The sequence below is a fragment of the Hypanus sabinus genome, chromosome 3 (genome assembly GCF_030144855.1).
Source record: "Hypanus sabinus isolate sHypSab1 chromosome 3, sHypSab1.hap1, whole genome shotgun sequence".
Taxonomy (NCBI): Eukaryota; Metazoa; Chordata; class Chondrichthyes; order Myliobatiformes; family Dasyatidae; genus Hypanus; species Hypanus sabinus.
Genome location: NC_082708.1, coordinates 160268536 through 160294252, shown reverse-complemented (window position 1 = coordinate 160294252; position 25717 = coordinate 160268536). Strand labels below are relative to the sequence as shown.

General features: G+C 45.1%; 1 protein-coding gene across 1 annotated transcript; it reads left to right on the top strand.

Moving 5' to 3' along the window:
- The first annotated feature begins 5 nt into the window (after nt 1-5).
- On the top strand, nt 6-24664 carry LOC132391826 (MOB kinase activator 1B-like). The gene is made up of 6 exons (XM_059965480.1): nt 6-1815; nt 5733-5899; nt 7165-7258; nt 13838-13971; nt 16417-16580; nt 19576-24664. Exons 1-6 carry the CDS (start codon nt 1604-1606, stop codon nt 19651-19653), a joined length of 849 nt encoding a protein of 282 aa, XP_059821463.1. The 5' UTR covers nt 6-1603; the 3' UTR covers nt 19654-24664.
- The last annotated feature ends 1053 nt before the right edge of the window (nt 24665-25717 follow it).

Sequence of the window (25717 nt, the reverse complement as noted above, 5' to 3'; positions counted from 1 at the left end):
CGGACGGCACCTCCTTTTGTACTCACCCGTTAGGGCGCCCACATTCAGGTGCGGATAGACCGCGCCACCTGATAGCAAGTGGTGGTGGTTGCATGTTCCATTGTTCACGTATTCCTGCAAAATCTCAGCCTCCGGTAACAAAGCTTGGAGGCAGTCAATACACTATAAGCTATTCGCTTCCGCTCCTGTGTCAGAGGGAGCCGCTGAGTCCACAGTCTCCCCTGAAATCTGCGCAATGCTAATACTGAATCCTACCGGATCGCTCTGAACTTAGGCTCTTATTCTCTGACTTTATTGCACTTTCTCTGTAACTCGTCATGCAGTTTTTTGTTCTCCTTTATAGTACTTTAATGCACATTTGTAATAAACCGTGTGAACGGTATACAAGGAAAGTTTTCTGAGACAATAATAAATCTGTTTGCCAATTTAACTGTGTCTGCAATGGTGAATCTGACAGATCATATGACAATTATTTTTCCAAGTGCCCCCTTTATCCTTCCGGTCTCAAAATCTAAACCTGTTGGTGAAACATTTTCCGTCATTTATCGTCCCCCCCCCCCGCAAATTATCGTTATTTCAATAGGCGCAACATAAGCGATTGCATTTCTAAAGCAACCACTTGTGTATGAAATAGTTTGAAATGCCAAGAGTTCATTGTTAACAGCTTTGTAAAAATAAATGCAACAGAACATCAAACTCAGCGGGCCAGACAGCACTTTGCGACGGGAGATGGACTAAGTTTCGGGTCGAGACCCCGTTTGATTGTTGATCGACCCCGCTGCGTTCCTGCAACGATCTGTTTTCATTTGCTCCAGCATCCAGCGCCTTGCACACCTTACTTGTGCTTCTGTTTGGGAATGCAAACATTGTGGAGCGAATGAGAAACATGCCGACAGTTAACCTTTTTGACACGAGAAGCTGCAGCCGCCGGAATCCGGAGAAATTTCAAGAGATGTCCTCTGCCATTTCCCTCCTCGATGCACTTCGCTTACGAACACGAGATTCTGGCGCACAGAACGCTGGAGGAACTCGGCAGATCAGGCAGCACTTATGGAAATGAATAATGAGTGGACGTTTCGGGTCGGGACCCTGCATTGGGACTGTGCTTGTTGCCCTGTAGTTTATTGTTGTTTGCATTTTCAAAACCGTTAATCACAGCCTCTGCGCATTTCAAACTAGTCAACCCCCAGTGGGTTGCTTTAGAAATCCATTCCCTGATGCAGAATTAAAAGTTTGAACGCAGAGCGAGAAAAAAAAAACTCAAAATACACTCACCAAATGCTGGGGGAACTCAGTAGGCCAGGCAGCATCCGAGGTGAGGGTTCTGATGAAGGGTCTTGGCCCGAAATGTCGACTGTTTACTCTTGCTATTAGATGCTGCCTGGCCTGCTGAGTTCCCCAGCATTTCGTGTGTGTTGCTCGGATTTTAAGCTTCTGCAGATTTATTTTTCTCTCTCTCGTTTCAAAATGCACTCTGCAGAATGCAACGGGCAGGTCAACATCTGTGAAAGTGGAGGTGGGAAAGCTTGCAGAGGGCGCGGGTGGTTAGCAGACTCCGGGGGCTGTAGGCGACTGTGGGGAGGTCCATCCGGCCGTCATCCACATGTTGCAGGCAGGGCCGGCAACACGAGAGAGCAAGTCATCTGACTCGGGCAGGGGAGGTCAGGCGGCAGCGGCGGAGCGGGGTGCAATCTCGCGAGTGTCGGGTCTGTCGACCGCAGGGCGGAGAGGAACCCGCTGCAACAGCGCCGGCTGCATTCCACCCATTACTGCCGGCTGCGAGGGAGGCCAGGCGGGGAGCATGAGCTTTTTATTGTGAGTACGGTGACTGGACTGCAGGTTCCACCCCGAGCGAGTCTCCTCACTGTCCACCACATTGCGAGATGCTGGTTTCGAGCGCAGCGGAGTGAGCTGGAAAAGCACTGGCGTGTGTCCGCACCGGAGACTGCCAGGACGGTGGAGGATTTAGGAACTATGTCAGCGAGATTGGCAGGCTGGACTGGAATGTGTCAGAATTCGAGTTAGAACTGCATCAGGTTGGAATGAGTCGGCGTCCAACAGTGTCAGGTCTAAAATATGGCACGCCTCGATGTATGAGGCCGGCATGCAACATGTATCTATCCGACAGGAATGTGGTGGGAGGTACAGGGTAGGACTAGGATTGGATTGAATGCATCGTAATTGAATATTTAATTGATTAGGATGTATCCAGTTGGAATGAATTGAATTCGAAGATGTCAGTATGGAATGTTTGGTGTCAGATTGGAATGCATTAGATATAAATGTATCTAATCGATTGGAAGGTATCCTATTGGAATAAATTCAGATGGATTGAAATGTGTGAGATTAGAATGTATCTGGAAATCTATCCATTCATAATATATCGGTTTGGAATATCTTGGACTGGAATACATCTGATTAGAATCAGAATCAAAATCAGGTTGTCAGTGACATGTCGAGGAGTTTGATAAAGGGAAGTGCAAAATTCACTATAAAATATATAGAAAATAATTAAGAGCGAAACGTGGGGTAGTGTCTGGGAGTTCACTGTCTGCTCAACGATTTGATGGCAGAGGAGAAGAAACTGGTCCTAAAACACTGAGTGAGTGTCTTCAGCCTCCTGTACCTCCTCCCTGATGGTAGCAATGAGAGAGGGCATATCCCTGATGATGATGGATGTTGCCTTTTTGAGGCATTGCCTATTGAAGGCGTCCTCAGTGGTGGGGAGACTAGTGCCCACGATGGAACTGGCTGAGTTTGCAGCCCCCTACAGCTCCCCCCCACCCAACAGAATGTGTCTTTCAGTTATGTGTCCGACTGGAATGATTTGGATTGGAACGTGTCAGTATAGAATGTGTCAGACTGGATTGTCAGGATGAAATTGGCGGGTTGGAGTAGAGTAGAATTAGAATGGATTGGATTGGATCAATTGCAGTGTGTTAGGTTCGAATCTGTGGCATTATTTGACATCTTCGCATACAGTCACAGTTGTATCATAGATAATTTTCGCATAATTTCTCATCTTGGAATATGCTGTAGAATTCAGTCAATAATTTGGGATTTGGGGAACAACTAGATGTAGAAATGTGGACTAGAGAACTCAGGAATGTCAGAAAGGCCCACGGTGTTCACTGATGGCCTTCAGGGAGGGAGTCTGATCTCTGTGTGAGATGAGACTCGCCCCATGTGGGTGACCGTTAAGTAGCACCCTGAAGTGTTCCAACTGGTTATAGATGCTTCCACGGACTTTCTCATGGGCTCTGGGGCTGGCCTTGTCAATGATCCCCAGGTTCCCAAATATGAATAAGCAAACTTAAGAAATGCCTCATTCTATTTCTGTCAGTGTGGTGCAGAGTGAGGTTTATTGCATGTGAATGCCTGACTCGATCTCTGAGAACATGTAGAGTGGGGCTTACCTCTGAGTTACAGAGGACTGCGTTCCATCACATCCCTCCAGTTTACAATTCCCAGCTTCCACAGTCTGATGGAATTCTGGAAGCGCTCGGCAGCATTGTAACGTCAGTTGGAAGTAATATTTCAGGTTGGGGGCTCTTTTCTCAGAGCCGGGAAAGTGAGAAACACAGGACTGGTATCTGGAGCAGTACGCAAGGTGTGGAGGAATTCCGAAGGTCAGGCAGTATCTCAGAAACCACTTGTTCTGAAACGTTCACAGTGTATTTCCCTCCACGGACGCTGCCTGGCCCACTGAGTTCCTCCAGCATCTTGTGTGAAATGAGAAAACAAGTATAAATTGCAAAGAGCTTGGGGGAGATTGAATTAGAATCAAGTTTATTATCATTGATGTATATGGTCTGAGAATAGTACAATGCAAAGGTATAAAAATTACTATAAATTACCAAATAAATAAATAGTGCAATTAAAAAGAATTTGTGTTGTTCAGAAATTTGATGGCAGAGGGGGACAAACAGATCCTGAGTCATTCAGTGTTGGTCCTATGCAGGCTGCCCTTGAGCCTGGCAGTAGAGTATGCGCTGTCAGGCTTGTGTGTCTTCTGCTCAGTGGAAGGGGGATGACTGGAGTGGGCTTTTTGATTATACTGACATGGAGAGACACATGCCAAAGGACTGCAGATGCTGTAATCTGGAGTAATTCACAAAATGCTGGAGAAGCTCAGTGGATCTGGCAGCCTCTGTGGAGGTAAATGAGGAAAATGGATAGACAATCAATATTTCAGATGGAGATGCTTCATCCGGACTGATGCTGGCTGCTTTCTCAAAACAGGCTGAAGTCAGAGTCAGGTTTATTATCACTGAGACATTATGAAATTTGTTGTTTTTGTAACATCAGTACAGTGCAAGGCATAAAAATATTGTAAGTTAGTTAAGTATAGAGGTGGCTCATTTTGCTAGGCCAAATATGATGGCAGAATACAGTATTAATGGTAAGACTCTTGGCAGTGTGGAGGATCAGAGGAATCTTGGGGTCTGAGTCCATAGGACGCTCAAAGCAGCTGCGCAGGTTGACTCTGGGGTTAAGGTGGCATATGGTGCAATGGCCTTTATCAATCGTAGGATTGAGTTTAAGAGCCAAGAGGTAATGTTGCAGCTGTATAGGACCCTGGTCAGACCCCACTTGGAGAACTGTGCTTAATTCTGGTTGCCTCACTACAGGAAGAATGTGGAAGCCATAGAAAGGGTGCAGAGAAGATTTACAAGGATGCTGCCTGGATTGGGGAGCATGCCTTATGAGAATAGGTTAAATGAACTTGGCCTTTTCTCTTTCGAGCGACAAAGGGTGAGAGGTGACCTGATAGAGGTGTACAAGATAATGAGAGGCATTGATTGTGTGGATAGTCAGAGGCTTTTTCCCAGGGCTGAAATGACTAGCATGAGAGGGCATAGTTTTAAGGTGCTTGGAAGTAGGTATAGAGGAGATATCAGGGGTAAGTTCTTTACTCAGAGAATGGTGAGTGAGTGGAATGGGCTGCTGGTGACGGTGATGGAGAAAGATACGCTAGGGTCTTTGAAGAGGCTTCTGGATAGATACATGGAGCTTAGAAAAGTAGAGGGCTATGGGTAAGCCTAGTAATTTCTAAGGTAGGGACATGTTTGTCACAGCTTTGTGGGCTGAAGGGTTTGTATTGTGCTGTAGAGTTTCTACGTTTCTATAAATGAATGAATAATTAATTAATTAATGCAAAAGAATAGTGAGGTAGATTTAATAGAGAGTTTAGAAATCAAATGGCAGAGAGGAAGTAGGTGTCTCTAAATTGCTGAGTTTGGCTGCTCGGGCTTCTGTACCTCTTCCTTGGTGGTAGTAATGAGAAGAGGGCACGTCCCGGATCGAGAGCTGGCCCAGTCTAGACAGAGTCAGTGGAAGGAAGGCTGGGTTTCATGTAGGTGGATATATTCTGGCAGATTTTCCTCCCCTCTTGTGTCCGGATGCAGAGAGCCACACCCTCTGTCAGTGGCTGGAGTGGATTTGGGGGTGGAAGTGGCACATGGTGTACCGTGGGTAGGCGGCTGGAACAATCATTGTAAAAGGTTTAAATCAGCAATGCTAGTGCTACAACTGTACTGCAAGTAATTAGCATTACTTTCTCCACTGGATGCCTTGCTTTGAACAATGACTAACCCTCCCAGTGGAGGGTGGTTAAGATTGGGGACTAGGGGAATTTCTGCAAAGCACATGAGAGAGGAATGATGTGAAGTGAGAAAGTTAAATTAAGGCATTGTCAGTTCACTTTAGCATCTGTGGTTCTTGTTTTTCAGCGGGAATCGTTCCTCCCGGACGTTCAAACCAAAGAAGAACATTCCAGAAGGGTCTCACCAGTATAAATTGCTGAAGCATGCTGAGGCCACACTGGGCAGTGGCAATCTGCGATTGGCTGTTATGTTACCGGACGGTGAAGATCTGAATGAGTGGATCGCCGTCAACAGTGAGTGATGCTGCCACACCTGAGCTCAGCAAGGCTGAGGAGAGGCCGGGGTTGGGTGGCAAGGGGAGGGGTCCTCTAGCTGTAAGTGAGGGCCGTACTGGAGGCTGTAGCAGCTTAGCTTTGGGTGGGTGCACGCTAGTATACAGCGGGAGAAGGGTGGGCGGAGGGGATGGGTGCTGAGCTTGGCCTCAGCTTGATGTGGCTAGTTGTTTCTGTACGTTTTCCAGTAGTATAATTATTTCTCAAGTGACATCATTAAAAGAAAAATCATAATACATTGGTGTTGATGGGAGCTTGGTGTGTGCCAAATGGTGGCTGTGTAAGCCAGCTCGTGGGGTAGTGGCATCAGCACCAGACCTCTAAACAAATGGTCACAAGTTCGAATCCCGCTGGCTCCTTGCACGCTTTCCATCTGTGCTGGGTTGAGCAACGAGCTAGCAACTAGGCCTCGTAAAAATAACAGACTAATGCCATGGAAACAGCAAAAATGCCACCCAATGCACCCAAAGTGCAAAAAGGAACAACGGATGGTGGCTGTGATTCCTGAATTGCGATTGGGTCTACACATCCACAAATGTTGCTTTGGGTGGAAAACATGTTAATGACACCCTCAGGTTGTAAAAGTTGTTGCATCCATCCCTCTTTCTCTACTCCTCTTCATTTTCTCCCCACCTTCCTCCCGTCCACGCTCAGAAGCTTGTAGTCACCGTTCTGCCTCTCACCTTGCAAGCTTTTAAACTGAGATTAAAGTTTCTTAGTATCTCCTGGAGTTTATTCTGAAACGTGGGCAATCTATGTCCATGTTTGAGACACACCAAGATCCTAAATGTAGGCGTCAAAGAAGCGGGCAGTTGTTTGTTATCTCTTGATAGTCTTGCCTGAGGGAAGGGCACCTGTGGACAACAAAAGCTTTATAAAGGTGCAAGACAGGGTTTGCTGATTTATTCATGGTGGCCAGAGCAGATTATGTGATATCGTTCAAAGGAAACAGGATTAATACACAGAGAAGGAATATATACAACATTCTAAGCATGAGACAAGAAGAAGGCTAACACAGGCTCAAAGACTAAGGGCAATCTGACATTTGGCTCTGATTATTAAATGTTTCAGAGGTCAGGCAGCATCCATAGAGAAAAAATAAAGCTGGTAATGTTTCAGGTCAAGGGCCCTTCATCAGAGCCTGCTTATAGAATGTGGAAGCTAGCTAAACTGACAAGTATTAACTGAAGTAATCTTTGTCTTTTATCCAACCAATGAAAACCCAGCGGTGGACTTCTTCAACCAGATCAACATGCTGTACGGCACAATAACAGACTTCTGCAGTGAGGAGAGCTGTCCGGTTATGTCGGCTGGTCCCAAGTACGTTACCGCTTTAAAGCCCTGATACTTCATGTACTCTTCCAGCATGTCACTTTTTCTGGGGTTTAATTAGGCAGCTGTCTTGAGCAGATAGTTCATATTTCAATGGTAAAAGTGAATTTATTATCAAAGTACATATTTGTCACCATGCACATGATTCATTCTCTAGCGGGCATTATCAGTAAGTACAAGAAACACAATATAATCAATAAAAGACCACCCCTCCCCCCAACAGTACAGGCAATCAGTGTACAAATACAAATAGATTACCGGTTAAAAAAAAATCGTAATAGTAAGTAAACAAATAAGCAATAAATATCGAGAACGTGAGATGAAGATTTATTGAAAGTGAGTCCATAGATTGTGGGAACAGTTCAGTGATGAGGCAAGTGAAGTTGAGTAAAATTACCCCCCTTTGGTTCAAGTGCCTGAGGGTTAAGGGGTAATAACTCTTCCTGAACCTGGTGGTGTAGGTCCTGAGACTCCAGTTCCTTCTTCCAGTGAGAAGAGAGCATGGCCTCGACAGTGGGGGTCTCTGATGATGGATGCTGCACTCTTGCGACAGCACTCCATGTAGATGTGCTCACTGGTGGAGAAGGCTGTATCCATGATGGACTGGGATACATCCACTACTTATTGAAGGCTTTTCTGTTCAAGGGCATTGGTGTTTCCATACCAGGCTGCAATGCAGCCAGTCAATATATTCTCCTCCACATATCATTAGAAGTGAGTCAGAATTTTAAATGACATGCTGAATTTTCACAAACTTCTAAAAAGAGGGAGGTGCCGGAGTCTCTGTGGGATTCAGACATCATCTATTCTACTGTGCTGCGAAAAACGAGTTTCCAAAGTCTGGTCAAACTCGCTTTATTTTGAGAGGAAGGAATTGGAATTGGAAGACCATTAGACATAAGAGCAAAATTAGGCCATTCTGTCCATCTGGTCTACTCTGCTATTCCATCACGGCTGATTTGTTATCCCCTCAACCCCATTCACCTTCCTTCTCCCCATAACCTCTGACACCCTAACTAATCAAGAAGCTATCAACCTTCTCTTCAAATATACCCAATGACCTGGTCTCCACAGCCATCTGTGGCAATGAATTCCAAAGATTAACCACCCTGTGGCTAAAGAAATTCCTCCTTATCGCTGTACTAAATGGACGTTCCTCTATTCTGAAGCGACACCCTCTTGTCTCGGACTCCCTGGATATATGAAACATCCTCTCCACATCCACTGTATCTAGTAGGACTTTGAAGATTTGTTAAGTTTCATTGTGATCTTCCCCCTCCTCATTCTTCTAAACTCCAGTGAGTACAGGCCCGGCCGGAGCCATCAAACGCTCCTCGTTCATAACCTTTCCTTGCTGAAATCATTCTTATGAATCTCCTCTGGACACTCTCCAATATCAGCACATTGTTTCTTAGATAAGAGGCCCAAAACGGCACATAATACTCCAAGTATGGTCTAACCAATGCCTTATTACATCCTTGCTGTTATTTTCTAGTCCTCTTGAAATGAATGCTATCATTGAATTTGGCTTCCTTACCACTGACTCATCCTGCACGTTAACCTTTAGGGAATCCTGCATAAGGACTCCCAAATCCCTTTGCACCTCTGACTTTTGAATTTTCTTCTTGTTTAGGAAATGAGAGGTCTGTAAACAATTCTTGTAACTGGGATAGAAGCTGTCCTGGAATCTGCTGTTGCTTGTTTTCAAGCTTCTGTATCTTCTCCCTGATGGGAGGGGGAGAGGAGAGAGTGGACGTTGCTGACAAAACTCGGCAACCTCCACTTCCTGAATGACAGTGGACAATCGGGACTGGCGTTTAGTGATCAGACAATGTGGGTCTTAGGCTGGGAAAGTGTGGGCTGATGTACTGTTGTCAGGTGGGTCATGACCCAGTCACTGGGGGGGTCGGGTGAGATTGCCTGCGCTCTCTGAGCTGTCGGGGTTGTGTGGTAGGAGGGTCTGGAGTGGGCCGGGGGCTTTGCATGAGCTGTGTTGAAGATGGTAGAGCGAGAGTCCAGAATCAGTTTGAAATTTGATGTTTTCTGGCAGCAGTAAAGTGCAAAGTTAGATTACAAATATCAGAAAGGGAGTGGACTGGGAGAGTGTTGGACTGCCTCAGCCGGAAAGCAGTGATGAGCCCAGCCTGTGTCTATTTGTTTTCACTGGCTGAGGTTCTAAATCCCAGATCGTCCCTTTCCCAATCACTGACTTGAGGCAAACTGAGCTCTGAATCCATCCTCCCCACCCTGACCTTACCCCAGTTACCCCACCAAAACTTCGGGACACAATCCTGCTTTGACATCATCCCTTCTCCTGATTGCCTCAATTCCCTAAATCCACCCCAGCTGCCTCCATCTCCACTCTCACAGGCACTCTCCCCGACACCCCTCCACTCTCATTGTGACTGTCCGTAGACCTCATGCCCTACAGTGGCTCCCTGTACATCTCGTTGCAGGTTGCTCCATGCACTGTGAGATCAGATTTCAAGCAATGAATCTGTGCACAGTTCAGGCACCCTCAGCTCATCCAGTAAAATGAAAGCTTCCGTACTAAAGCCAGATGCTATTTCTGGAGGTCAATGCCACTATTCGTCCACTGTCAAGACTGTGGGGGTGGGGGTGGGGTGGGGCGGAGGTTTTTCTCTCAGCAGACTGACCCTCAATGCACGCAGTTGGGAACTTGAGTTCAAGTCTCAGCTTTCACATCCTGAAAAGTATTGAGTCATTTGGGGAAGCAGAGATCTTGCAGGGAGGCTGCGTGTCCAGTCCCACACTAAAGACCGACAGCAGAAATCCGAGCTGACGGTACGTGGAGGAAGGGGGTGTTGTCCTGTCAGAGGAGGTGGGGGTCCCGCAGCTCAGTGAGGTTCCCTTATCTCCTTCCCAGTTCTAATGAAGGGTCGAGGCACAAGAAACTGCAGATGCTGGAATCAGGAGCAACACACAAAGCATGGAAGAACTCAAGTGGGTCAGGCAGCATCCACAGAGGGATATGGGCAATCTGTATTTCAGCTGAGATCTGAACTGTTGGCTCTATTCCTCTTTTCACAGATACAGACTGACCCTCTGAGTGTTTCCAGCTAATTTTTGTTCTTGTGGTGGAAAAGCAGAAGTGTGTCCTCTGTGTTTCAGACAACTGCAAGCAGTTGTCAGCACATTTGCAGTCCATTAGCAGGCAGCATTGTGATCAGGAGTGTCACGAGAGTGCCCAGAGTTACTTCAGACTTTGCTAATAATACAGCTGTCTTCCCCAGTCCATAGATCTCAGCTGACTACACAGACCCAAGTCTCGTGGTCGCCAGCAGGGCCAAAGATTTGCATGTACGTTCTGTTCAAAGTCAAATTTCGAGTACAGTCAGCGGACTTGACATGAATTGTCAACTATCCCTTTGCCACAGATGCTGCCTGACCCACTGAGTTTGTCCAGTTGTTTACATGTTGCTTCAGCAGACTGTGCTGTTTCATGGAGGATGGGTTGAGGAGCTGGGCCTTCAGACATTCTGTGCCGCGTTATCTGATTCAATTGTCGCGATTAATGGAGCTTGAAGCAGGCTTGGCCCTGGGCCCTAAGGTCCAGCTCCCTTCCAGCACCATAGCGAGGCAGGCGTTCTGATATTGTGCAGCTGGAGGGATTCCTTATCCGGGGTCTGTTCCTTGCCTGAAGCAACAGTCCAGAGGCTGTCTGAACCTCTGAGTTCCTCCAGCAGTTTGCTTTATAGCCCAGATCCCAGCCTCTGCGGTCAGAATCACCAAGTCGTACAGCGCAGAAACCGAACCTTCAGCCCAACTTGTCCCTGCAGAAAAATTCCCAGCAGAGCTAGGTGCATTTTTCCGCATTTGACCCATATCTTTCTTACCCTTTCCTTATCCATGTACCTGTCCAGTTATCTTTTATATGTTAATGTTCCTGCCTCAACTCTTTCTTTAGTAGCTCTGTCTATATGCTGACTTCTCAGTTCATGATTTCCACGTGCAGATTCCTGTGTCTCTCAGGAAACAGCACCCTGCATCTCCCCTCTTACTACTGTGGAGTGCACCAACTAATTCCCACGTTTGCCTCAAATACAGCAGTGGCCACACAGCCGCAGTAGTCTGCTGCCTGTAAAGTACAGCTACAGATATCAAAGGTGCTCTGGAAATCCAAGTCTTTGGGTTAGCTTTCTCAGTTTGGATGTGAGCCAGGAACATCCGAAGTGATTGGGATAGACCAGGCAGGATGCATGTTTTTCCTGATGCTGATTGAGGGACAGCTCTTCAATTGGGACACTACAGAGAATGGAGACAGGCACACCCCTATTGACATCAATGGATCTGAGGTTGAGAGGGTGAATAACTTCCAGTTCCTCAGCATACACATCATCGAGGATCTCACGTGGTCTCTACATACCGGCTGTGTGGTGAGAAAAGCACAACAGCGCCTCTTTCACTTCAGACAGTTGAGGAAATTTGGTATAGGCCCCCATATCCTGAGAACTTTCTACAGGGGCACAATTGAGAGCATCCTGACTGGCTGCATCACTGCTTGGTATGGGAACTGTACTTCCCTCAATTGCAGGACTCTGCAGAGAGTGGTGCGGACAGCCCAGCACATCTGTAGATGTGAACTTCCCATATTCAGGACATTTACAGAGACCGGTGTGTAAAAAGGGCCCGTAGGATCATTGGGTACCTGAGTCACCCCAACCACAAACTGTTCCAGCTGCTACCATCTGAAAAAATGGTACCACAGTATAAAAGCCAGGACCAACAGGCTTCGGGATAGCTTCTTCCACCAGGCCATCAGACTGATTAATTCATGCCCAAAGAATTCAGATCTCTGGGCACACAGCCAGCAGCCAGCTTGCTGCTTTCAATCAACACACACAAAATGCTGGTGGAACGCAGCAGGCCAGGCAGCATCTATAGGGAGAAGTACCGCTGACGTTTCGGGCTGAGACCCTTCGTCAGGACTAACTGAAAGGAAAGATAGTAAGAGATTTGAAAGTAGGAGGGGGAAGGGGAAATGCAAAATGATAGGAGAAGACTGGAGGGGGTGGGGTGAAGCTAAGAGCTGGAAAGGTGATTGGCAAAACTCTTTTGCCAAAACAAAAATTGGCAGCAGCAACCATAATTGCTGGAAAATTCATGTATATAGATAATTGTATAAAAATAGAAGTGAGCATAGGAAAGTTAAACTACAGGGAAATTAAAAGGAAAAGAAGAGTTCTAATCCAACACTATCATTCCTCTCTCTGTTGACGATCAGATGCATGTTTCTAGCACTTGCTGTTTTATTTCATGTTTCCAGCATCTGCAGCAACTTCTTTTTGTAAGCACACATGATGTGTAAACCTGTGGTTGATCAGTAATTGCACCAGAAACAATGTAATTGACTGTCCTCCTGAGGGTGCACTCAGATACTTATCATTTTAAAAATAGATATTATAAATATGACATGTCAGTACTGGTATATATCTCTTCCAATGCTGACATGTATTTGGCTGTGAGCTGGGAGATATTTTACGCTTGCATTTGGCTGTGGTTAAATTGGAAATATTCTCTGACTTTGAAGGTTGAATCAAGTCCCACTCTGGGCAACTGAGCACAATAACCTGAAGAGAACACTGCAGTCCTTCATTCCACTCTCTGATAATAGTCCCCAAGTCCCTACCATTCATGGTCAATGTCCTTGCCTCATTACGATTCCCAAAATGCATTATTTCATATCTCTCTGCCATCTCTCAGCCCATTTCAGCAAACACAGAACATAGAAATCTACAGTACATTACAGGTCCTTCAGTCCACAATGTTGTGCCAACCGTGTAACCTTCAGAATCACTCTGTAGTCTAAGAATGTCTTTGCACATCCCTACCAATCTTGGTGTCATTTATTTGTGTTCCAGCCATTTTCATCTGGTGATAACACTTTGCTCTATAGAAAGCTGACCTGTACTATCCCCCACCACTCTCCATGGGAGCAACGTCAGTGTTCAACCCTCAGCAGACGTTGGCCAGGCTGACTTCATTCCAATGGAAAAATGAGGATGGGAACTTGAACAATGTTGCAAGCTAGGGCAGCCTGATGCAGAGATGTTCCTGTTTGCAGGTGAGATAAGAGCAGGGGGCCATTAATGTCAGACTGACCCATAAGGAATTTAGAAGAAAGCTCTTTATCTAGAGCCCTGCTTGGTGGCGCAATAATATCAGCGCCGGACTCCGGAGCAAATGTTCCCGAGTTCGAATCCAAGTCGGGTTGAGCGTCGAGCTAGCAACTCAGCCTTGTGAAAACCAGAATAGCTTGCTACAGACATCATGGCGATGCCCCGATAACTCCACTGCCGAGATAAGGGCTATTCTTCTTTTTCTTCTTCTTTATCTAGAACACAGGAGGAATGGAATCCTCTCCCACAGGGAGTGAATGACATGAACAGCAAGGAACAAGGAGAAGCTGTGTAAACACACAAGGAACAGAGACTCACACTAGTGAATTGAGGCCTAACTGGCGCTTAAGTGTTAACTAGATTCTTGCTGTGCTTTCCATTCCTTATATAATTGTAGTTTCTCCTGTTTACCCTGGATAATCTACAGATATGAGTATCACTGGGCTGATGGAACCAATGTTAAGAAGCCAATTAAATGTTCAGCCCCAAAGTACATCGATTACCTGATGACCTGGGTTCAAGAGCAGCTGGATGATGAGACCCTTTTCCCGTCAAAAATAGGTAAATATTTGACCATGCCAAATATTGTTGCAATGAATTAAAGTCATAGAGTGATATATAGCACAGTATCCATGCCAACCAAAGTGCTAGTCAGATTTACCTGCCTTTGGCCCATCTCCCTCTGAACCTTTCCTCTCCATATACTTAACCAATTGTCTATTAAATGTTGTTAATGTAGAGTGTATACATCAACCACTTCCTCTGGCAACTCAGTTTATACTAACCACCCTCTGTGTGAAAAAACTGCCCCTCAGATCGCCTTTAAATCTTTCTGCTCTTGCCCTAAAGCTGTGCCCTCTAGTTTAGGTTCCATTTCCCTAGAGAAAACGTTGTGTGCATTTACCCAATCTATGCCTCTCATGATTTTATGTATCTCTGTAATTTTTTTCCCCAAGACTTCAAAGATCATGGGGATAAAGTTAAAATGTGGTGTTATTCCCCCCCCACCAGATTCATGTTGAAAGGTCACATGACATTTGTTCTCAAGCTGACCAAGTTATATTGGTAATAATGTGAGAACCAGAAAGGCCTTTCTGGCCCTCTAGGTGACCCTATCAGTGAATCATATCTGACCTTTGTGCCATGCCTGTGATCCCTGTTGTTCCTTCTCCTAAGATCAGGATGTCACTGATTAGGCCAGGATTTATTGCACACCCCTCTTTGGTTTTGGATTGACTGACTTGTTGGGCCATTTCAGAGAGTATGTAAGAGTAACTACATGCTTTAGGTCTGGAGTCACATATGGGCTCAGACAGGGAAAAACCAGCAGGTTTCTTCTACCTACTGAAGGACATCGTGGACCAGACGGGTTTTATATCTATTCTGTAGTTCTTGAGCAAATACCATTTGATAACTGAGATTAAACTGCAGTTGCCACTGTGTGATTTGAACTCAGCTCTCTGGATTGTTGCTCCAAGCCTCTGGGCTTCTAGTCTGGAAAGCTAATTACTAAGATTTTCCATTGATCTGTGAACATCTGGCTTGAGCATACTCAGTGCCTAAGTGACCACAGCACTCTGGATGAGGGAATTCAGAGGGTTTGCACTATCTTCATAAAATACTTCTCATCTTGGCCTTATCCTCAGGCATTGTGCCACTCTGTCAAACCTTCACTGAACCATCATTAACCTCACCTCTTCTAACCTCCAGACCCATTACTCAAGTCTTCTTTATGGGTCAGCCCTTCCATACCAGGAATCTAGTGTTCCAGAGATCCATAAATCCAGTATTACAGGAGTCCAGAGAGCAGTATTCTAAGAGCTTTGTCCAAGGTCCTTGTGTTCCAGTATTCCATGTAATACATGTAAAAAGCTTCTGAGGGCAGAAGCATTCATCTCCCAGACAAAACTATAGACCTTTGTCAACCTGATGCTTGCAATTCTAGTGATGCGCATTGGGGATGTATCTCATCACCCACATCCAACCAGTACCTCTGAGGTACATGGTACCTGATTCTCTGTCCAAAGACTTAGCCAGCAAACATTTCTGGGGATCTAAACAGTAGTGCAAGCATGGTGGGATGAAGCAGCAATGTCAGAATCTAGTAGCAGAAGAGATCATTCAGCCTCTCCCATTTATCACCTTCATTCCAAGGCAGGAGTTTTGGACAATGATGATTGAGGAATGATTTGGTGGCTGCTTGGTGTACCCGAGTATTGTGCTGTTCACTGCTGGTCAGGGGTTGTTCAGCGTGGCCCACCTGGCCTTCAGATGGAAGTTTGTAGCTTTGACTCCCTCTCTGAATATCTGAGCATAAAATCTGTAGGAGAACCATACTGTGGGCTAAGATGTCCTGCAGAGAAGAGAGTTATCTGAGGCACCTTCAGTCTGTAAATTATCCCAAGGCAACATTCAATAAAAAATAGAGTGCCTGGCCAATGTTTATTCACCAAAATCATCACACCATGATCTTGTAAATGTCACATTGCTGTACCTGGGAGCTTGCTGTGTAGACATTGAACGCTGCAACAGACTAGCTACAAACTAGGATTTGATCAGCATTAAGTTACTGTGGGGAATCACAGGGAACATGAAGGTCTTGTGGGAGTGCATGTATTTTTAATATCTCTGCAGTTGAATTAAAAATCTTTCCCCCTTCTCTCTCTCCCCCTCTCCTGCTTCCTACTCTGTCTCACTGATACTCTGTTTCTATCTACCTTTCAATTTATCTATCTCTTTCATTGTATCACTCACTATTTCTCTCTGACCTGTTTGCATCCTCTTTCTGGATCAATGTTTCTCTTTAAATCTCTGTTCCTCTCTGACTCCCTCTCCCTCCCCCTCTCTTGGCCTTTCTCTCCCTGCCTCTCCCTCCCCCTCTCTTGGTCTTTCTCTCCCTGCCTCTCCCTCTCACCCCTGCCTCTCCCTCCCCCTCTCGGCCTTTCTCTCCCTGCCTCTCCCTCCCCCTCTCTTGGCCTTTCTCTCCCTGCCTCTCCCTTTCTCCAGGTGTTCCTTTTCCCAGGAATTTCATATCTGTTGCAAAAGCCATCTTGAAGCGCCTGTTCCGGGTCTATGCCCACATTTACCATCAGCACTTTGAGTCTGTCATCCAGCTCCAGGAGGAAGCCCACCTTAATACTTCCTTCAAACACTTCATCTTCTTCGTTCAGGTAGGCCCTCCAGGTTCATCACATCGACCACTGCCCAGTTGTTACATGGTCCACTCACCTCTCTGTCAGCCCCGACTCAGCTGTGGGTTCTTGCACTCCTTCCTCCACACCCAACTCATTCTCCTCATACCCCTCATCCCCTAAATCTCCAACACCACACCTCACACCACCTTCCCATATCACTTCCATCAAACCCCCTATCCATAACTCCCACACCCCAACCCGTTTTGCACGCTTCACATATCACGCTGCCGGCTTCACATGTTACCCCGTCACCCACTCTGCTCACATTCCACACCTTTCAAATCCCAGCCCTCACATCTCACATTCTCCCCCCAAACCCCCAGATTACACCCCACGCCTCCCACATACACGCTCCACAACCACGTGCTACGCCAACACACATCTACACCCTGCACCTCTCACACTTCCCACATCACACATAGAAGTGCATCCCAACACAGGTCCACAGGTTTAGGCCCTGCAATGGAGCAGGGCCAACTTTGAGGGCATTAGGATCTAGCGGGGGTTGACGGGATGACTCTTTTTAAAGGCAAAGGGACAGTTGGCAAGTGGGAGGCTTTTAAATAGGAACCTGCAGGTTCCTACTGGGGTGAAGGGTAGGCATACAAGCTTCTTGGAAACCTGGCTGATAAGAGATGTCCAGGCTCTGTTAAGGAAAAAAGAAAGAAGCATGCATTGAGTTTGGGCAGCTGGGTATGAGTGAACCCTCGATGAATATAACAAGTTTAAGGGGTAAGTCAGGAGGGCAAAAAGAAGGAGATGGACTTGGCAGGCAGGGTTAAAGATAATCCCAAGAGGATCTGCAGTTATATTTATAGTAAAAGAGTGACTAGGGAGAGCTTAGGTCCTCTTAAAGACCATCAGGACCTCTAATATGTGGAGATGGCTGAGATTTTTAATGTCTGTTTCTTCTCAATGTTTACTAAAAAGAATATCATAGGTAATGAAGTAATGAGGGTAGTAAATACTGAGGCCTTAGATCATTTACATCTTGCAAGGAAGGATGTATTTGCAACCTTGAAGCACATTAAGGTGGGCTGATCCATAGTGTCTGACCAGGTCTTTCCCCGGACCTTATGGGAAAGCAGGGAAGAAACTGCAGAGGCCCTTGAAGAGGTATTCACTTCACCATTAGCCACTGACAAAATTCCTGAAGACTGGAGGATGGCTAATGTTGTTCCATTGTTCAAGAAGGGTAGCAAAGACAGACCAGGGAACTACAAACTAGTGCAACTGATTTAATTTGTAGAGAAGTACTGGAGTGAATTCTGAGAGACAAGATCTACCATCACTTGGATAGTCAAGGCCTGATCAAGAATAGTCAGCATGGCTTTGTGTGTGGGAGGTTGTGTATGATAGATCTTTTGGAGCTTTTCCAAAGAGGATAGATGAAGGTAAGCCAGTGGATGTTTAGTAAGGCCTTTGGCAGGGTCCGGCATTGCAGACTGATTGGAAAGATTAAGGTGCATGGGATTCAGGAGTAGCTACAAGGTTGAGTCAAAATTGGCTTGATGATTGAAAGCAGAGTGTGATGGTTGAAGGTCAAATCTCCAGCTGGAGGCCTGTGACGTGTGAAGAGTCCCAGAGTCAGTGTTGTTATCCATTGTTTATATATATGATTTGAATATAAATGTGCATGACATAATTAGCAAGTCTGCTAATGGAATTTGATAGTGAAGCAGTAATTGCAAAGAGAACTTGGTCACTTAGGGAGATGGGCTGAGGAAAAGTAAAACGGATTTCAACTTCGATATCCTAAGTGTGAGGTGACATACTTCGGACACTCGAACCAGGAAAGGACTGTTAAAGTGAATGGAGGGTACGGATGAGTGCTGTGGAATGGAGGGACCTGGAATACAAGTGTACAGTTCGCTGAAAGTGGCAGAGTGGCGACGAAAGCGTTTAGCCTTTGTCAGTCAAGGCAGTGAGTTTAGGATTAGGGACATATAGCTGTTAGGTAAGTCATTGGTGAGGCTTCATGGAGAGTATTGTGTACTGTTCCTGTTATAGGAAAGACATTGTCAAGTTGCACAGGGTGCACAAGAGATTTAAAAGGATGCTGCCTGCACTAGAGAGTTTGACTTATAGGTAGTTGCCCACAGTGGATATTTATTCCCTGAAGCATAGGAAAATTAGGGTAAGCACATAGAGATTTATAAAATCATGAGGGTATGGATAAGTAGAAAGTCATAGTCTTTTCCCCAGGGTTGGGGGGTCTAAAACAAGATACAAGATAAGAGGCAGGTGAGGAGGAGATTTAAAGGAGACCCGGGAGGTAACTTTTTTAGATGAGGGGAGTGAGTACCAGAATGAGCTGTCAGGGGAAATGGCTGAGGCAGGTACAATAACTGGGTTGGGAGGGATCCTTGATTATATTGGTTGTGGGAAGTGTAAACAGAGTCAATGGAAGAGAGGAGGCTGGTTTCAGTAATGTGCTGAGCTGTATCCACAACTCTTTGCAATTTCTTGTGGTCTTCGGGCAGAGCAATTGCCTTATCAATCTCTGATGCATCTGCAAAGGATGCTTTCTATGGAGTGTCAGTAAAAAATGGTGGGGGTCATTGAGGACATACCGTGTTTCCTCAGCCATTTGGGGAAGTAGAGGTGTCTTGACGTGAGAGAATCCAGAACTGTGTCCGATAGAGATTGCAGATAAATCTGAGTAGGTTTAGGATAGCTAGAGAGTGGGGAGAAATTGTAACTCTCCACCACTGGTTGAGGGGAAGAGCAGAGAGGCATCAAGGGCATGTGGAGAAGCAGAAAGACGAGGGGAATGGAGTAGGGGGTGTAGCTGGAGACGGAAAGAGACACATGGAGGAGGAACACTAACTCATAGCAGCTAGATCAAATGTCCAGTTTCTACATACGCTCAACGTGCCGAGTATTGGCACAACTGACACCACACAGCCCATGTCGTCCGTCCTGACCATCTCCACCAAATCACTAAACCAGCATCTCTCCCACCATGCAGGAATTTAATCTCATCGATCGACGGGAGCTGGCTCCATTGCAGGAGCTGATCGAGAAGCTGACCACCAAGGACAGATAGAAGCCTGGCGGACGAGGACACATCTGCCCCTCTTTGTCGTTAGCACCTTGCACACCGCTGGTCGGAGTCCTGCAGAGTGCACCCTGGGCAGGCATCGATGGAGACAGGACAATTATGCACGCTACCAGATTTGATTTAGGCCTTTGCTATTTGTCGCATAACAAAGGACATAAATCCCTCATTACGTTCTGCGATGTAATCCATTGGATCTGTTGGAGGATGAATTGCTTTACCCATGTGTTGCATTGGTTTATAATCTGAATGCTCTTGCCAAGCTTTCGCTCATGTACCCTGGGCTGAAGTCTAACTGGGAAAGGAAGCTTAACTGGCTCAAGCTCCTCTTAAAAATAGGCTGTCACAGGCCAATATGCACAGCACAGATTGGCCGTGGTTTGTGCTTTGTGATTGCTAACGGTTTCTACTGTTCCAGTTCAAGGTCATCACCGCTCAGTGATGAACACTGCCCCTTCCTATAGATCCATGTGAAGTCGAGATAGAGGGGCAGAGTGGCTACAACCTGTAAATAGGCACATCACACAAAGAAGTTGTTTTGCAGACCTTTATAGGTTAGACCTCAGCTGGAGCACTGGGCCCATCTCCAAGGGCCACACTTTAACACAGGGCCCAGCCGCTGGGGGGGGTGTCTGTGGAAGAGACTTCAGCTCTGTGGAGAGATCAGTGCTTGGGCAACCTTTTCTGACATCCACTACTCGACACTGGGTGTATTTAAGGCAGAGATTGAAGGAGCTAAAGGGAGAATGAGGTGAGAAAAAGAAGTCAGCCATGACTGAATTGTGCAGCAGGCCCAAGGGCTGGATGACCAAATCCTGATTCTGTATCTTGTGGTGTTAGTGTTGGTTCCTGTATCTTGTGGTATTAGTATAAACAAGATCTGAGGTTTGCTAGGGATCTGCAATTCTTGTATCTGAACTGCCATGTAGCTCAGTAGTACGTGCAATAGTTCAGCCTCCACAAATACCATTTACACCATAAGGTGTCCGACAATGACTGTCTCCTAACAGGGAATCCATTGACTTATCCTTGACGTTCAATGGTATCACAATTATTGAATTCCCACTGGAAACTTAACTAGATCCACCACATGAATAGTATAATAGAGTCATACAATATGGAAACAGGCCTTTCAGCCCAATTTCAATGCCCACTTAAGAAGGTCTCATTTGGCCCATATTGCTGTATTTCCTATCCATGTACCTATCCAAATATCTTTTAAAAGTTGTTATGGTAATCTGCCAGATTACCTTCTCTGCAGCTTGTCCCATATACTGAGGAAGTACTGTGTGAAGAAGTTGCCTCTCAGCTTCCTTTTCCCCTCTCACCTTAAGCCTATGCCCAGACTTGGATAAAAGACTGAGTGCATTTACCGTGTCTGTGCCTCTTCGAGACTTCGCCCTTCTAGACTTTAATTGAATAAAGTTGTAGCCTGCCCAACCTCTCCCTGTACGTCAGGCCCTCAGGTCCTGGCAATATTCACACAAGTCCCTTGGGTCTTGTATAGAACACCTGCCTGAACGAGTGCATCTCCAACAACACTCTATAGGAAAAAGCAGCCTGCTTCATTATTATCCAGTCCACTGCCCAGAGAGTTTACTCTCCTCACACTTGCACCCAGAAGCAACGGTGTAAAGGACACAACGTTACTCACACAGGCTACTCTGAGATCTCCCAACCCCTGAGCTCCGTCATCCTGAGTGGCGTGGTCAGCAGGTACGGTGGAACGTCACCACCTGTAGGTTCCTCTTCAAGTCACACGTCAACCTGTCTCAGAAATATCTTGCTGCTCCTTCACTTTCACAGGATCTAAACTCTAACTCCCTCCCTAACAGCACCCTCAGCAGGTAAGAAGGTGGTTCACTCCCACCTTCCCAGGGCCGAGAGGGATGCGCAATAGATACTGGCCCTGTCAGTGATACCCGCAGCTCAGAAATAAATAACTAAAAACCCAAACGTGATTCTCCCTGCATCTGAAAAAATGACTAACTATGCAACTGACAACTCACTTCTGAGTGCTGTATATGTGCGAATAATTCAAAACAAATGAAAGCTTTGCACAACTCTAATTCGGCTGCATCTGGCATATTGCATTCAATTCTGGTTGCCCCCTTATAGGAAGCATATGGAGACTTTGGAGAGGGAGCAGAAGAGTTTTACCACGACGCTGTCCAGATTAGAGGGCATTTTCTATAAGCAGAGGCTGGACAAATGTGAGTTGCTTTCTCTGGAGGGTGAGGGGAGTACTGATAGAGTTTATAAAATTATGAGGGGCATGGATAGATTAGACATTTGGAATTGAAATGGCTAATATGAGAGGGCTTACAGTTAATGTGACGTGCAAGTTGAAAGGAGGTGCAGAGCAAGTTTTCTACAGGGTTCGAGGTGGGTGGCTGGAAGGCTCATAGTTGAGGCAAGTACAGTACAACAGGGGCATTTAAGAAGATCTCAGATGGTGGAGGCAGATGAGATTGGTTGAGTTAGGCATTTAATAACCAGTTAACTAGCCTGGTACAACATGCTGAGCTGAAGGGACTGTTCTGTGCAGTACTATTCTATGATCTATGCACCATCTTTTCTGACCTCAGGACTGCCAAAAGCACTTTATAGGCAATGAAATAGCTATGGAAATGTGGGCGGTGTGATAATGCAGGAAACACAGCTGCCTACTAACACACAGTGAGATCTCACAAAGAGTAATGTGGTAAACAACCAAATGAGCTGCTGGTTGTAGAATAAACTGGTCCCAGGATGCTGGAGGCTGCTCATCTGTGCTTAATATGAGAGGGACAATGAGGCCTCAGTTTAATGTTTGATCCAAATAATAATTCCTCCTTGACAATCCAGCAATCCCTTTATTCATTTCCACTTCCTCAATCCCGTCTCTCTGTCTGTCTGCCTCCCAACTATCATTCATTTCTCTCTTGTATCCCAACTTCAGCTCTGCTCCCCTCCCTTATCTGGCACTTCCTGCCTGTCATCTTACATCTCTCCTCAGTTCACCTATCACCTCAGAATCCTTTCTCACCCCTCCCATTCTCTTTATACTGGCCACCTTGCCCCTCCACTCTCAGTACTGACACGGGGTTTCTGCGCGAAACGTAGACAATTCCTTCTCCACAGATGCTGTGTGACCTGCTAATCTCCTCCAGCGGTTCGTTAGTCCGTCAGCACTGAAGACTCAGACTGCTTTTTGGATGTTGGGCATCATTTGTTAAACTTTACGTGCTTAATTAATTATCTTAAATTTCTGCATAATTAACAGCACCTAACTGAAATGTTGATGTTTAACTTCAAAGTCACTTCCACTCAGGAAAATAAACCACATTTGCTGCTGTAAGATTTTAATTTGATGTAGTCAGTGTTGTTCAGCAGATACTGAAGTTCCAATCCACAAGGCAGTTGCAAGAATGTTTACTTCAAAATAAACTTAGATGGTTAAATGTACAAGCAGCCAGAAGACCACAGATTTCTGTTGTAGTATTTCAGTTCCAACAGAACAGGAAGGTGAACAAACATAAAAAAAATTTTAAATGCCTTCCCATTTCCAAAGAATTTCATTTTAAAACATTTTTGGCACAATCTTTAACTACAAAAGGGATTATCCTGTAGATGGGATTCTTTTTTCTGAATTGATTTACTGAATTTTAGGTTTTTTTCCAAGAAATTATGTAATTGTCATGTTAAGTTTGAAGATGAAAAGGACTTTCAAAAGTCAGAAACACTGCAGGTGTTGAAAGTGTGCAGTTAATTTGAAAATGTTGGAAACACTCAACAGACCAGGCAGTGCCTGTATCGAGACAGAGCCAGAATTAATATATTAGCTTGATGCTCCTTCAACAGAACCAGCAACTTTCAATTGGCCCATACAGTGGAAATATGGACTACTTTTACCTGGGAATAAATAAATTAGTCCGTGGATCAAGAGACTGCAGAGGGCTGTAGATTCAGTCAGATCCATCGTGGGCACAACCCTCCCCACCACTGAAATTAACTTCAAGATGTGAATCTTCAAGAAGCTTGCACCCACCACGAAAGGCCAGTAACATCCAGGACATGCCCTCTTCTTATTACTACCATTGGGGAGGAGGAACAGGGGAAGCCCACTCAATGACAAACAGCTTCTTCCCCTCCACCATCAAATCTCTGAATGTTCTCATGAACACAATTTCGCTATTCCTTTATTTCCTGTCTATTGATTTATTTTTTATAACTTAGTGTTTTTTTATCATTACTCTGCCACAAAACAAGATAGATTATATATGTCAGTGATATTCTGATTCTACGAGATAAATACCATCATCGGTTTTTATTTCCATCTATGCCTTGTCAAATCATATGGGATATGAAACTTAGCTGATGTTAGAATCCATGGCCAGCCTGTTTGGCAAATGACAGGAAATGATCCAAGGCCAGAGTGACCTTTAAGCAGCTGCCATTCTCTCTGCCACACGGCCAGAGTCTAATGAGGTGAAGAACTCGCTCAGGCAGCAAGGTTCACAACTGGACTTTGAAGGATCACAAGACTGTGTCATGTGTCTGCACTTGTAATAACATTCCTCTGACCATCAAATTAATAACATCCGTAAACTGATCAATTGGCTTATTATTGGCACATATTGAGATACAGTGAAAAAACTTACCTTGCATACCATCCATACAGATTATTTCATTACAACAGTACATCAAAGTAGTACAAGGTAAGATTAAAAAATTCATAATAAGGTGTTTCAAGCAACATGTATTGCAGACAGACAATAAGGTGCAAGGTAGATTATGAGGTCAAGAGTCCATCTTATACTAGGGGACTGTTCGATAGTCTTATAACAGCAGGATGGCAGTTGTCATTGAACACTGTTGGGACAGTATTTTGGAGCTATACAAACTATAAGTATATTTCTATATAGCTGAGCTTTCCCTGAACTGCTTTCAATGCTTGTTTACCATATGTCAATAAAACCCGAGCCTGTTGTTATGTGATGGGTTTGAGGGTACAAAATCAATGTTGTGATTCTGTTTATGCTTTTTTTTTACTGTTGAAACTCTCCATATTTTATCTGTATGGACCTCTAAATGATTTCAGAAACAGCTTCCACTTATTTAACACAGAGTCATGGTCCAGTACTGGACCTCAAGAGAGAATTTGTAGAATGTCTAAGGGATGGCTTTTTAAAACAGCTTATTTTTGAGCCCACTAGGGGATCAGCTGTGCTGAATTGGGTGTTGTGTAATGATCCAGAGGTGATAAGAGAGCTTAAGGTTAAGGAACCCCTAGGAAACAGTGATCACAATATGATCGAGTTCACTTTGAAATTTGAGGAGGAGAAACAATTCTAATGTGTTGGTATTTCAGTGGAATAAAGGAAATTACGATGGCATGACAGGGGAACTAGTCAAAGTTGACTGGAAAGGGACACTAGCAGGAAGGACAGCAGAGCCAGCAATGGCTGGAATTACTGTGAAAAATGAGGAAAGTGCAATACAGATATATTCCAAATAAGAATAATTTTTTGAATGGAAGAAGGACACTACCGTGGCTGATAAGTGAAGTCAGAGCCAAAGTAAAAGCAAAAGAGTGGGCATACAAGGAAGATAGAGGATTTGGAAGCCTTTACAAATTTTCAGAAGGAAACTAAGAAGGTCATTAGGAAGGAAAAGATGACTTATGAAAGGAAGCTGGTGACTAGTATCAAAGAAGATACTGAAAGATTGTCTTAAGTATATAAAGGGTAAAAGAGTTGAGGGTAGATATAGGACCAATAGAAAGTAACACTGAAGATATTGTAATGAGAGAAGCAGGGATGACAGGAACTGAATGCATATTTTGCAGTATACCAGACATTCAAGAGTGTCAGGGAAGTTAAGTATGTGCAGTGAAAATTACGACTGAGAAGGTGCTCAGGAAGCTTAATGGTCTGAGGGTGGATAAATCTCCTGGACCTGATGGAATGCACCCACGGGTTCTGAAGGAAATAGTTGAAGAAATTGTGGAGACATTAACAATGATCTTTTAAGAATCAATAGATCCTGGCATTGTGCCAGATGACTGGAA